At 44.8% G+C, this 13,705-nt stretch overlaps 1 protein-coding gene across 1 annotated transcript in view; it reads left to right on the plus strand.

Moving 5' to 3' along the window:
• The window catches only part of LOC104661520 (E3 ubiquitin-protein ligase HERC2-like), a 228,152-nt gene that overhangs the window by 23,663 nt on the left and 190,784 nt on the right, over positions 1–13,705 (plus strand). Inside the window, 2 exon segments of the mRNA XM_030931658.1 lie at positions 1,481–1,595; positions 7,988–8,122. Of these exon segments, the coding sequence (XP_030787518.1) occupies positions 1,481–1,595; positions 7,988–8,122 (250 nt within the window).

Genomic DNA, 13,705 nt, shown 5'->3' on the forward strand with positions numbered 1-13,705 from the left:
TCAGAGACCAAAATCTGGGTGCCTGATGTCAGGTTGCCATTGATTCTGGTCCTTCCAAAAAACAGAGTAAGCAAACATATGTAAAAATAAAGTTCATAGATTTCCAATTTAAGTTGTTTTTTAAAATTTCTTTGATATTTTTCCTCTTTTATACTGAAAACCTTAATTATTATTATTATTATTGTTGTTTTGAGATAGAGTCTCGCTCTATTTGCCCAGGCTGGAGTGCATTGGCACAATCTCGGCTCACTGAAACCTCTGCCTCCTGGGTTCGTGCTAGTCTGCTTCAGCCTCCCGAGGGACTGGGATTACAGGCATGCACCAGCACACCTGGCTAAGTTTTTATATTTTTAGTAGAGGTGGGGTTTCACCATGTTGGCCAGGCTGGTCATGAACTCCTGACCTCAAGTGATTTACCTACCTTGGCCTCCCAAATGCTGGGATTACAGGTGTTAGCCACCATGAGTGGCCTAAAGTCTTAATTTCTAATAACATTTAATACTTTATCATAAACATGTTTTACTATATTTACATTGCTTTATTGTGCAACGTGAAGTAGTTCTAAAATTGTGACAATATTATCAATACCAATAAATATAAGATTTTATTTTTCATTATAGTATATTCTATTAATTATGTATAGTTCAAAAGTCCTTTGACATACTTTTCTTTGTATATGCGTGGGTTAATTTGCTTGTTGCCAGTTGTAGATTTTGCTTTTTTATGATTTAATTTTATTTTTGAGGATGAAAGTCATGTATATTTCAGAAGTAAAGGCACAAAGTATACTTAAAATGTTGTTGCTTTTTCTGGTCCTGCTGCCTTTGCCCATATTCCCTCCCTATTTCCCCACAGGTAGTCATTGATACTTGCTTTTGGTTTATCTTTTCAGAGCACATGCATGTGTGTTTGTTTGTGTGTGTCTTTTTTTTCTTTTCTTTTTTTTTTTGAGACCAAGTCTTGTTCTTGTCACTGAGGCTGAGTGCAGTGGCGCGATCTCAGCCTACTGCAACCTCCGCCTCCTGGGTTCAAGCGATTCTCCTGCCTCAGCTTCCTGAGTAGCTGGGATTACAGGCGCATGCCACCATACCTGGCTAATGTTTTTATATTTTTAGTAGAGATGGGGTTTCACCGTGTTGGCCAGGCTGGTCTCAAATTCCTCATCTCAGGTGATCTGCCCCCCTTGGCCTCCCATAAGTGCTGGGATTACAGGCATGAGTGACTTCGCCGGACCACGTGTCTTTTTTCTTGTATGTTACACAAGAGGTAGCCTAGTATTGACACTGTTGTGCACCTTTTCACTTATATTTCTTGGATGACTTTCATGAAATGTTTAAGTCACTAATTTAGTAAATCATTGATTTTATTACTGAGTGATTGAATACATAAGGGGGATTGAGATTTTTTTCCCATATCATTCTTTAAAAATTGCGGTGTGAGTGTGAGCACTCTGTAAACTTATCTCGTTTATCATTGCCAGCTTGCATTCACAAGAGATGGGCTCTGTGGTCTGTGGAACGAAATGGTTAAAGATGGAGAAATTGTATACACTGGAACAGAATCAACCCAGAATGGAGAGCTCCCTCCTAGAAAAGGTAAGGGCCTTTAACTAGTGTTTTTTATTTTGTAAAGACCATTATAAAATGCATTTTATAGAAATTTTGTAATGCGCTATAGGAATAGGAGCTTTGAGCTTAACTCTTTGAAGTTTTGCTTTTTACTTTGGAGATTGTTGTCTAAAATGGTAGTTAATACAAGCTGCCCGGATTTTATTGTTTTATGTGAATTGAAGGCATTTTTATTGCAAAACCGTCTTGCTGCATTTGTGGTGTTCTTTGGGAGTATATTAAACACTTTTTGGAAGCCTTTGGCCTGCAACGAAATGCCACTGAACAATCTTATTTAGTATTGTAGTTTTGAAAGCTCGGTAAGACTATCATTAGGTTGTTCATAACTGTGGCTGTGTTTCAGAATCCCCATTGAGGTTTAAAAAAAATGGGTGCTTGTATACACCCTAAACTTGTTGAATTGGAAAAGATCCTTGGTTGAGACCCGTTGTTGAGGCGGGAAAGATCCTTGGTTGAGACCCATTGTTGAAGCAGGAAAGATCCTTGGTTGAGACCCGTTGTTGAAGTTTGTTGGTCCTCCTACTTGAGAGTCATCAACATGGATAAAGCTACCACTTTAGAAGGTATTTCTTCTAAGCTGAAATAGCTCAGTTGGGAGAGCATTAGACTGAAGAAAGTATTTCTTCTTCTTTTATAGAATGAATTGGGATAGTGTCCACTTGAAAATATGTGGGGACCGGTGCGGTGGGTCATGCCTGTAATTCCAGCACTTTGGGAGGCTGAGGCAGGCAGATCATTTGAGGTTGGGAGTTTGAGACCAGCCTGGCCAACATGGTGAAACCCCATCTCTACTAAAAAATACAAAAATTAGCCAGGCATGGTGGCGGGCGCCTGTAATCCCAGCTTCTTGGGAGGCCAAGGCAGGAGAATTGCTTGAACCCAGGAGGTGGAAGTTGCAGTGAGCTGAGATTGTGTTACTGCACTCTAGCCTTGGTGACAGAGTGAGACTGCATCTAAAAAAAAACCGAAACAAACCATGGGAAAAAGTATTAATCTCCCTATTCAGTTTCAGTGTCAAGCAGTTACCCGTGGTTATTTTTTTTTTATGTTTGTTTGAAAATATTCACACACACACGGACAATAACTGACAGATGTGTACAGTGAGTGGCTGCAGACTCACGCCCATGTTCTCCACCGTGTTTGGCTCCACATCCTGCCGTCTGTCCATCCACTGTTTGTCTCACCTAGTTCCTTAGACACTCATGTATGTAATCGATTCTAGTTCACCTTTATGTTTTTGACTTTCAGGTAAAATTTATATATAATGAAACGCATCTATTTTGAGTTCACCATTTCACAAGTTTTGACAAATGTAACCTGTGTAACCCACATCTTTATCATGACTCTTGCTCGGAAAGTTCTCTCGTGTCCTGCCCCTTCTTCCCAGAGTCAATAACTGGTCTGATGTTTCTCTAACATTGACAGATTGTGCCGGTTCTAGAACTCCATAAATTGAATCATGTAGTCAGGTTCTTCTCTGTCTGGCTTCTTTCACTCTGCATAGTGCTTTTGATTTTCATCTTTTTTTTTTTAAACAACATAGTAGGTTTATATTTAATATAGCACTTCTCATAGGGAGGTATTACTATAAAGTTTTTTTTTTAACATTAAATCTCTTTTCCATGTCAGTGCCTATAGAGCTTTTGTTTTGTTTTTTCTTTAACATTAAGTCTTGTCTCCATTTCAGTATTAGATACACTGAATACATTTTTTCAAATTTTTTTTTTTCAAGAAAAGCTAAGTACATGGAAAAATCCAAAGTATATGTTTTATTCATTACATTTGATGAATTTTTTTCTTTGTGTTTTCCTCTCGCGAGGCAGTCTTGCTCTGTTGCTTAGGCTGGAGGGCAGTGGCATGATCTCGGCTCACTGCAGCCACTGCCTCCGGGTTCAAGCAGTTCTCTGCCTCAGCCTCCTGGGTAGCTGGGATTACAGGTGCCCTCCACCACGCCCAGCTAATTGTTGTATTTTTAGTAAAGACGGATTTCACCATCTTGGCCAGGCTGGTCTTGAACTCGTGACCTCAAGTGATCCTCTCACCTCGGCCTCCCAAACTGCTAGGATTACGGATGTGAGCTATTGCGCCCAGCCTGATTTTGTGTTTTTAATAGAGATGGGGTTTTGCCGTGTTGGCCAGGCTGGTGTTGATCTCCTAGGTTCAAGTGATCCTCCCACATTGGCCTCTCAAAGTGCTGGGATTACAGCCGTGAGCCACCACACCTGGCCAATGGGAGGTCTCGCTTCCCTTCTCTCCAGCATTCTATAAGCATTGTGTTTGGGCAGTATGTGTTCAATTTTCTCTATGTATACTTTGAACCCTACAGTAGTGAAAGGAAAAGTAGACAAATATTGAAGCTGATGTGGTGTGGTCTTTGAGCTGATGGTGCTAATTATTCTTGGTTGTTTTCATGGCCACCAGTGACTTCATCCTGCTTTTGCTATTGTAAAGTATTGTAATTTATGCTCCTGAGAATAACACTTGAGGTGTACTTAGGGTTCTTGTCTGCTTCCTGGTGACTGTCGCAGCTTTTCGTCTTGAAGAAGGGAGATGAGCAGTGTTCCAGTGTACTGAGTTTAAAATTATGAATGTTGCATTTTTTTTATTTGTAAAATTTATAGCCAGATGTAGGGTAGGGGTGGCACACTTTCTCTAAAGGGCCAGATAGTAAATATTTTAAGCTCTCAGTGGACCATATGGTCTCTGTCATAGCCAGGGGCCCTTGCAGCTGTAGTGCGAAAGTAGCCACAGACAATACTACGTCAGTGGGCAGGGGAGGTTCCTTCTGTAAACTCTATTTATGGACACCAAAAGATGACGTTCACAGAATGTTTGCAAGTCACAAACTACTGTTTTCCTTTTGATTATTTTTCAGTCATTAAAAAATATAAAATACGGTGGCCGGGCGTGGTGGCTCACACCGGTAATCCCAGCACTTTGGGAGGCCGAGGTGGGTGGATCATCTGAGGTCAGGAGTTGAGACCAGCCTGGCCAACATGGTGAAACCCCATCTCTACTAAAAACAAAAAAATTAACTGGGCATGATGGTGCACACCTGTAATCCCAGCTACTCAGAGGCTGAGGCACGAGAATCACTTGAACCCGGGAGAATTGCCTGAACCTGGAAGGCGGAGGTTGTGGTGAGCCAAGACTGTCTCAAAAGAACAACAAAAGTAAAATACTTTCTTTCCTTTCAGACCATACAGAAAGAGGCTGTGGACTGGGTTTGGCCCCTGGGCTGTGGTTAGTGACCACACACACACGCGCACACACACACGCACACATACTCACATGCACACATACATGTAGTGCAGAGTCTGGCATTTAGTGCCAGCACCTGTGTTCTCACCTGAGCTGTGTTCCTGGCTGGGTTCTACTCTGTATTCTGTGATCCCAGATGTCTACCTTGGTAAACTGGAGACAGCAAAGCCTGCCTCCTTCAAGGTTGTTTGTAAAGATTTAAAAGGGTAATGTGTTGTTGTTAGGCCAGATGCTTTGTATAGTACATGTTAGGTTATTTTCACTTTTTTGTTGTTGTTTGTTTTTGAATGGCGTGAACTGCCTTCCAGGTTCAAGCTATTCTCCTGCCTCAGCCTCCCAAGTAGCTGGGATTACAGGTATGAGCCACCGCACCCAGCTAACATTTTTTTAATTAAAAAACTTATATGAGATTTATTTTATTATGATCCCTAGTTAAGTAAATTACGAGTTCTGTAGATTCATGTAACCCCCGCCATCATCAGGATGGAGAAGTTTCATCACCCCAAAAGCTCCCTTGTGCTACTCCTTTTTATCACATGTTCCCTGGCCTCGTACCCTGGCAACCACTGATCTGTTCTCCATCAGGATAGGGTATTCTTTTTGAGAATGTCATGTAAGTGGAATCATACCTTAACAGTTTTGAAACCATCTTCATTTATTCCCAGTTATATGTTTGAGGTTTATCTGTTGTTCTGTGTATTAATAGTTATTTTTATTGCTGAATAGTATTTCATCATTTGGATGTACCACATTGTGTTTATCCATTCTGCTGTTGTAGGACCTTGTGGTTGTTTCCATGTTTCTTTTGCAATTGTAATCCTGCTGTGAGCATTTCTGTACAGATTTTGTGTGAATATAGTTTCCATTTCCCTAGGATAAAGACCTAGTAGTATGAAAGCTGGATCATGTGCTGAACTGTTCCAAAGTGGCTGTTTTAGTTTGCATTCCCGCTGGTAATCTGTCATGTTTCTGTTGCTTTGTGTCTTTGTTAGCTCTTGGTGTTATCAGTGATTTTTAGTTGAGCCGTTCTAACAAGTCTAGTGGGATCTCATTGTGGTTTAAATTTGCATTTCCGTAATGGCTAATGATGCTGAATATCATGTTCTTTGCCACTCTTGTATCCTCTGTGAAGTTTCTGTTCAGATCTTTTGCACAGAAGATGCTGTATCATGGAACCAGTAAAATAACCAAGGAGAGGTTGATTAAAGTTCTGTTTATAACCCTAGAAGATTCCTGCCCTAGGGATATGGGATGGCTGAACATAGGACACTGACACTGGACAGATGAAATAGCCGTTTATTAGTCATGCATGCTTACAGCCCTGGAGGTGGGGGACACCGCATGCCACATGGGGGCTGCACTTGGGAACAGAGTGAACCACCAGGGGCTGTGGGAGGCACATTTTGTAGTAAGAAGAGGGTGAGATGACTTTGCTTCCATGGGAAGATGTGATTGGCTTGTTTGAATAACTCTGGATCGGCAGGGATGAGCAGGCTGGGGTCGGGTCTCCATGATAAGGAGGGTTGTTTGGCTTTGGGACCTTATCCGTGGGAGCAGAGCTCGGGGGAGACCTTGTGGTTAGGCTATTTGAGGCCTTCTTGATTTTACTGATGTCAAGGCAGCACGTAATATTTAGCCCTAATTTCGGGCTCCACAACACACTCTTCTATACCTGCTTTCTGTGGCACTTCTCAGAAGGTTTTGTCCTTAGTGTTTAGCAGTTGATTGTGATGTGCCTAGTCATGACTTCTTTTGGATTTATCTTGTTTGGGCTTCTTCAGTCTGCCTAGATTCTTCAGTCTGCCTAGGTTTATGTCATTTGCTGAACTTAGGAAGTTTTCAGCCATTAGTTCTTTGGATGTTTTTTTCAGCATTGTACCTTTTCTTTCCTGTTATTAACCTGTGGGGTCTGTGCTAATTCTAGGTAGTTAGTTTCAGAATTGAATTGCACTGTGGGACACGTAGATGGGTGTTGCAGAGGACTGGAGAATTGCCTGGTGCAAAAGTCCATCCATTTGGTGTCAGAAGTGTTGTAAACAGAGGATCTGTTTCCTTAGAGATTTTTAGTCACTCATTATTTGTAATTTGGATGGGATATCATGTCTTTCACCGATTTCGATACATTTTTCTAATTACGTTGTTTGGATGTTTAGTAATAGCCTTGTGTGATGGAACGTGTTTACACTTCAAGGTTAAGGTTAGTTCTCTCTTCTCTTCGCTTACTATGTAAGGAGTTTTATGACAATTGTTTTTGACTGAAACTTCACATTGTCAGTGGCCTAAAGTCATTGTTCTCAGCTTCTCCTTTGTGTCCCAGTGCTCTTGAATTCTGCTCTCGGTGACAGTGCCCCTGCATAGCAGTGCTTCTCAGTTGGCAGTGGAGTAGGGCCTTGTAAAGAGTTAAAAGATTTTTGAATCTTACTCCTGTTCTACACCCTCCCTTTTCCCATGTATACACAAGCATTGGGACTCACTGGAAAAAAGCAATTGGTGTGAAATTGAAGTAGGTAAATATCAAAGACTAAGTTTCTCAGTTGTGAAATGTGCTAGGAAGTTGATGGAATATCATTTTGGAAGACATGCTTTGAATAATTTGTTATATTGGTTTCTTTTTCTTTTTTTTTTTTTGATACGGAGTCTTGCTCTGTTGCCTGGACTGGAGTACAGTGGCGCCATCTCCGGTCACTGCAAGCTCTGCCTCCAGGGTTCACACCATTGTCCTGCCTCAGCCTCCTGGGTAGCTGGGATTACAGGCGCCCGCCATCATGCCTGGCTAATTTTTTGTATTTTTAGTAGAGACAGGGTTTCACCGTGTTAGCCAGGATGGTCTTGATCTCCTGACCTTGTGATCTACCCGTCTTGGCTTCCCAAAATGCTGGGATTACAGGCATGAGCCTCCGTGCCTGGGTGATATATTGGTTTCTTTATGAAAATTGTACTGGATCTGTTACAGGTGTGACTGATGTATTTTATTTTTAAGTGGGCAAACATTCAGTTAATGATGTGTGTTGTAACTTTTCGGGGAGGGACATTTGCAGAGACTAATGGTATGGCATTCTGAAAAGCAGTTACAGATTAAAATATTTTTAATTCTGCAGATGATAGTGTCGAACCAAGTGGAACAAAGAAAGAAGATATGAATGACAAAGAGAAAAAAGATGAAGAAGAAACTCCTGCACCTGTATATAGGGCCAAGTCAATTCTGGAAAGCTGGGTATGGGGCAAGCAACCAGGTAATCTTGTGAGTTTTGGCACTTTGGAAAGCTTGATCTGATACTCCTTTTCTATATAACTTGGATGGATTCTTAGTATTTTTTTGGTAACAATTTTTAAAAATGTAATTAAAAAATTTAAATATTGTAAAATATACATACCATAAAGCTTACCGTTTTAACCATTTTTGTGTGTACAGTTCATTGGCATTAAGTATATTCACATGGTTACCCAGCCATCATAGTTGACTAATTAAAGACAGAATCTCACTGTGTTGTCCAGGCTGGTCTTATACTCCTGGCTTCAAGGGATCTTCCTGCCTCAGACTCCTGAGTTGCTGAGATTTCAGGTGTAAGCCATTGTACCTGGCACTACATGGAACTTTTTGAGGAACCAGTAAACTGTTTTCCACAGTGGCTACATTGTTTTACATTTTTGCAGCAGTATACCAAGGTTCCAATTTCTCCACACCCTCACCAACACTTTTTCTTTTCTGACGATAGCCATTCTAATTTTTGTGAGTAGGTACATCATCTCATTGTTTTGATTTGCATTGCCCGTTTCCCTGTTGATGAGTCACTCTGAGCATCTTTTCACATGCTTATTGACCATTAGTGTACATTCACTGGAGAAATGTCCATTCAAATCCTTTGCCCATTTTTTTTTCTTTGGAGACAGTTTGGCTCTTGTTGCCCAGGCTGGAGTGCAGTGGTGCAATCTCGGCTCATTGCAACCTCTGCCTCCCGGGTTCAAGTGATTCTTCTGCCTCAGCCTCCCGAGTAGCTGGGATTACAGGTGCCTGCCACCGTGCCTGGCTAATTTTTTGTATTTTTATTAGAGACGAGGTTTCACTGCGCCTGGCCCTTTTGCCCATTTTTTAATTAAGTTTTTTGTTTTGGATTATAGGAGTTCTTTATCGTGGATGGACTTTCGTAATCTCTTGCCTTTATCCAAACCAGTAAAACCCATATATTTATTCTATGCTTACTTTTGTTTGTGTAATTCAGTCTTTTAAATGTCTGATGCATTTTTGTTCCAATTAAAAATATACATGGAATAAATTTTTTTAATAAAAATGTATAGATTATAAAGCAGAAATTTCACCTGACTGCTCACCCAAATTTCAGTTTTCCTCTAAGATTTAGCCAGTATTATCCCTTCAGTGTGGATATTCAGACTTTCTTTTCCTTGCATGGACATACATGTGTAAATGTACATATATAAAAATAATTTGTGACGCCAGGCTTGCACCTGTAATCCCAGCACTTTGGAACGCTGAGGTGAGAGAATTACTTGAGGCCAGCAGTTTGAAGCTGCAGTGATCTATGATTGTGCCTCTCCCTGGGTGACAGGGTCAGACCCTGTCTCTTAAGAAAAAAATTCATATCTGCAGTTAATAATAGTACCCACTTTGTAGTTTATTATGGGATCAGTACAGTAGGCCAGGCAAAGTGCGTATGCTGTTATCTTGCATGTAGTAAGTACCAGCACATACTGCCTGTTATCCAGAAATTTGCTGAAATGTGCCTTGTATTTTCTCTCTTTCCATTTTGTTCAGTCTTACTGGAAGTTATCAGTTTGAGTTTTTTCAAAGAGCCAGTTGTTGGTTTTAGTGATTTTGTTTGTTTTCTTTTTCATTGATTTCCACTTTACTCTTTATTATTTCCTTTTTTCTGCTGATTTTGGGTTCCATTTGCTCTTCTGTCTCTTCTAATTTCTTAAGGTAAAGGCTTAGCTTAGATAATTGACTTTAGATTTTCTGTCTTTTCCAACAAGTGTTCAAAACTATAATATAAATTTCCCTCTAAGCATTGTTTAGCCACATTTCACAAATTTGGAAATGTTTATTCATTTTCATCTTCATTCAGTTGAAAATATTTTCTAATTTCCCTTTTAATTTCTTCTTTTACCCACTTACTATTTGGAAATATGTTATTTCATTTCCAAATATTTGGGGATTTTCAAATATCTCCTGTTAACAATTTCTAAATTAGTTGTAGTCAGAGAACATATTCTGTGATTTCAGTGTTGAGGCTTGTCTTAAGCCCCAGAATATGGTGTATTCTGTGGAATGTTTCATGCACACGTAATAAGAATGGCTGGGTGCTGTGGCTCATGCCTGTAATCCCAGCACTTTGGGAGGCTGAGGTGGGTGGATTACTTGAGGTCAGGAGTTCAAGACCAGCCTGGCCAACATGGTGAAACCGTCTCTACCAAACATAACAAAAATTAGCTGGGTGTGGTGGTGTAATCTCGATTGCACCCCTGCACTTTAGTCTGGGTGACAAAGTGAGACTACATCTCAAAAAAAAAAAGTGTATTTTGCTGCTCTGTAAAGCTTAGTGAGATCAAGTTGTCATTGTTCAGGTATGCTTGACTTGAAATAATTTTCTGCCTACTTGTTCTATTCACTGTTAGGAGAGGAGTTGAACTAACACACAAGGTTGGATTACCACATTAGTTTGACATGAATCTCAGAGATCTTATCAGTACCAGATTACTTAGGAACTTTAAAGATACAAGTAATACCCTCACTTGTGTGCTTAGGCAAAGCAGGAAGAGATATGGGACAGTCTGTGCAACTCCCCCAGGTCCATCCTGTTTGAACTCTGCCTGAGAGATGAGACCTCTCACTGAGGTGCGTCCTCCTCTCACTGAGGTGCGTCCTCCTCTCACTGAGGTGCGTCCTCTCACTGAGGTGCGTCCTCCTCTCGCTGAGGTGCGTCGTCCTCTCACTGAGGCTCATCGTCCTCTCACTGAGGTGCGTCCTCCTCTCACTGAGGTGCGTCCTCCTCTCACTGAGGTGCGTCCTCCTCTCGCTGAGGTGCGTCCTCCTCTCACTGAGGCTCATCGTCCTCTCACTGAGGTGCGTCCTCCTCTCGCTGAGGTGCGTCCTCCTCTCACTGAGGCTCATCGTCCTCTCACTGAGGTGCATCCTCCTCTCACTGAGGTGCGTCCTCTTCTCGCTGAGGTGCGTCCTCCTCTCGCTGAGGTGCATCCTCCTCTCACTGAGGTGCGTCCTCTTCTCACTGAGGTGCGTCCTCCTCTCACTGAGGTGCGTCCTCCTCTCGCTGAGGTGCGTCCTCCTCTCACTGAGGCTCATCGTCCTCTCACTGAGGTGCGTCCTCTTCTCGCTGAGGTGCGTCCTCCTCTCACTGAGGCTCATCGTCCTCTCACTGAGGTGCGTCCTCCTCTCGCTGAGGTGCGTCCTCCTCTCACTGAGGCTCATCGTCCTCTCACTGAGGTGTGTCCTCCTCTCGCTGAGGTGCGTCCTCCTCTCACTGAGGCTCATCGTCCTCTCACTGAGGTGCATCCTCCTCTCACTGAGGTGCGTCCTCTTCTCACTGAGGTGCGTCCTCCTCTCGCTGAGGTGCATCCTCCTCTAACTGAGGTGCGTCCTCTTCTCACTGAGGTGCGTCGTCCTCTCACTGAGGCTCATCGTCCTCTCACTGAGGTGCTGAGGTGCGTCCTCCTCCCACTGAGGTGCATCCTCCTTCCCACTGAGGTGCGTCCTCCTCTCGCTGAGGTGCGTCCTCCTCTCACTGAGGCTCATCGTCCTCTCACTGAGGTGCGTCCTCCTCTCGCTGAGGTGCGTCCTCCTCTCACTGAGGCTCATCGTCCTCTCACTGAGGTGCGTCCTCCTCTCACTGAGGTGCGTCCTCCTCTCGCTGAGGTGCGTCCTCCTCTCACTGAGGCTCATCGTCCTCTCACTGAGGTGTGTCCTCCTCTCGCTGAGGTGCGTCCTCCTCTCACTGAGGCTCATCGTCCTCTCACTGAGGTGCATCCTCCTCTCACTGAGGTGCGTCCTCTTCTCACTGAGGTGCGTCCTCCTCTCGCTGAGGTGCATCCTCCTCTAACTGAGGTGCGTCCTCTTCTCACTGAGGTGCGTCGTCCTCTCACTGAGGCTCATCGTCCTCTCACTGAGGTGCTGAGGTGCGTCCTCCTCCCACTGAGGTGCATCCTCCTTCCCACTGAGGTGCGTCCTCCTCTCGCTGAGGTGCGTCCTCCTCTCACTGAGGCTCATCGTCCTCTCACTGAGGTGCGTCCTCCTCTCACTGAGGCTCATCGTCCTCTCACTGAGGTGTGTCCTCCTCTCACTGAGGTGCATCCTCCTCTCACTGAGGTGCGTCCTCTTCTCACTGAGGTGCGTCCTCCTCTCGCTGAGGTGCATCCTCCTCTCACTGAGGTGCGTCCTCCTCTCACTGAGGTGCGTCCTCCTCTCGCTGAGGTGCGTCCTCCTCTCGCTGAGGTGCATCCTCCTCTCACTGAGGTGCATCCTCCTCTAACTGAGGTGCATCCTCTTCTCACTGAGGTGCATCCTCCTCTAACTGAGGTGCGTCCTCTTCTCACTGAGGTGCGTCCTCCTCTCACTGAGGCTCATCGTCCTCTCGCTGAGGTGCATCCTCCTCTCACTGAGGTGCATCCTCCTCTAACTGAGGTGCGTCCTCTTCTCACTGAGGTGCGTCCTCCTCTCACTGAGGCTCATCGTCCTCTCACTGAGGTGTGTCCTCCTCTCACTGAGGTGCATCCTCCTCTCACTGAGGTGCGTCCTCTTCTCACTGAGGTGCGTCCTCCTCTCGCTGAGGTGCATCCTCCTCTCACTGAGGTGCATCCTCCTCTAACTGAGGTGCGTCCTCTTCTCACTGAGGTGCGTCGTCCTCTCACTGAGGCTCATCGTCCTCTCACTGAGGTGCTGAGGTGCGTCCTCCTCCCACTGAGGTGCGTCCTCCTCCCACTGAGGTGCGTCCTCCTCCCACTGAGGTGCGTCCTCTTCTCACTGAGGTGCGTCCTCCTCTCGCTGAGGTGCATCCTCCTCTCACTGAGGTGCATCCTCCTCTAACTGAGGTGCGTCCTCTTCTCACTGAGGTGCGTCGTCCTCTCACTGAGGCTCATCGTCCTCTCACTGAGGTGCTGAGGTGCGTCTTCCTCCCACTGAGGTGCGTCCTCCTCCCACTGAGGTGCATCCTCCTCTCACTGAGGTGCATCCTCCTCTAACTGAGGTGCGTCCTCTTCTCACTGAGGTGCGTCGTCCTCTCACTGAGGCTCATCGTCCTCTCACTGAGGTGCTGAGGTGCGTCCTCCTCCCACTGAGGTGCGTCCTCCTCCCACTGAGGTGCGTCCTCCTCCCACTGAGGTGCGTCCTCCTCCCACTGAGGTGCATCCTCCTCTCGCTGAGGTGCATCCTCCTCTCACTGAGGTGCATCCTCCTCTCACTGAGGTGCGTCCTCTTCTCACTGAGGTGCGTCCTCCTCTCGCTGAGGTGCATCCTCCTCTCACTGAGGTGCATCCTCCTCTAACTGAGGTGCGTCCTCTTCTCACTGAGGTGCGTCGTCCTCTCACTGAGGCTCATCGTCCTCTCACTGAGGTGCTGAGGTGCGTCCTCCTCCCACTGAGGTGCGTCCTCCTCCCACTGAGGTGCATCCTCCTCTAACTGAGGTGCGTCCTCTTCTCACTGAGGTGCGTCGTCCTCTCACTGAGGCTCATCGTCCTCTCACTGAGGTGCTGAGGTGCGTCCTCCTCCCACTGAGGTGCGTCCTCCTCCCACTGAGGTGCGTCCTCCTCCCACTGAGGTGCGTCCTCCTCCCACTGAGGTGCATCCTCCT

The sequence above is a fragment of the Rhinopithecus roxellana genome, chromosome 5, assembly GCF_007565055.1.
Source record: "Rhinopithecus roxellana isolate Shanxi Qingling chromosome 5, ASM756505v1, whole genome shotgun sequence".
NCBI classification, from domain to species: domain Eukaryota; kingdom Metazoa; phylum Chordata; class Mammalia; order Primates; family Cercopithecidae; genus Rhinopithecus; species Rhinopithecus roxellana.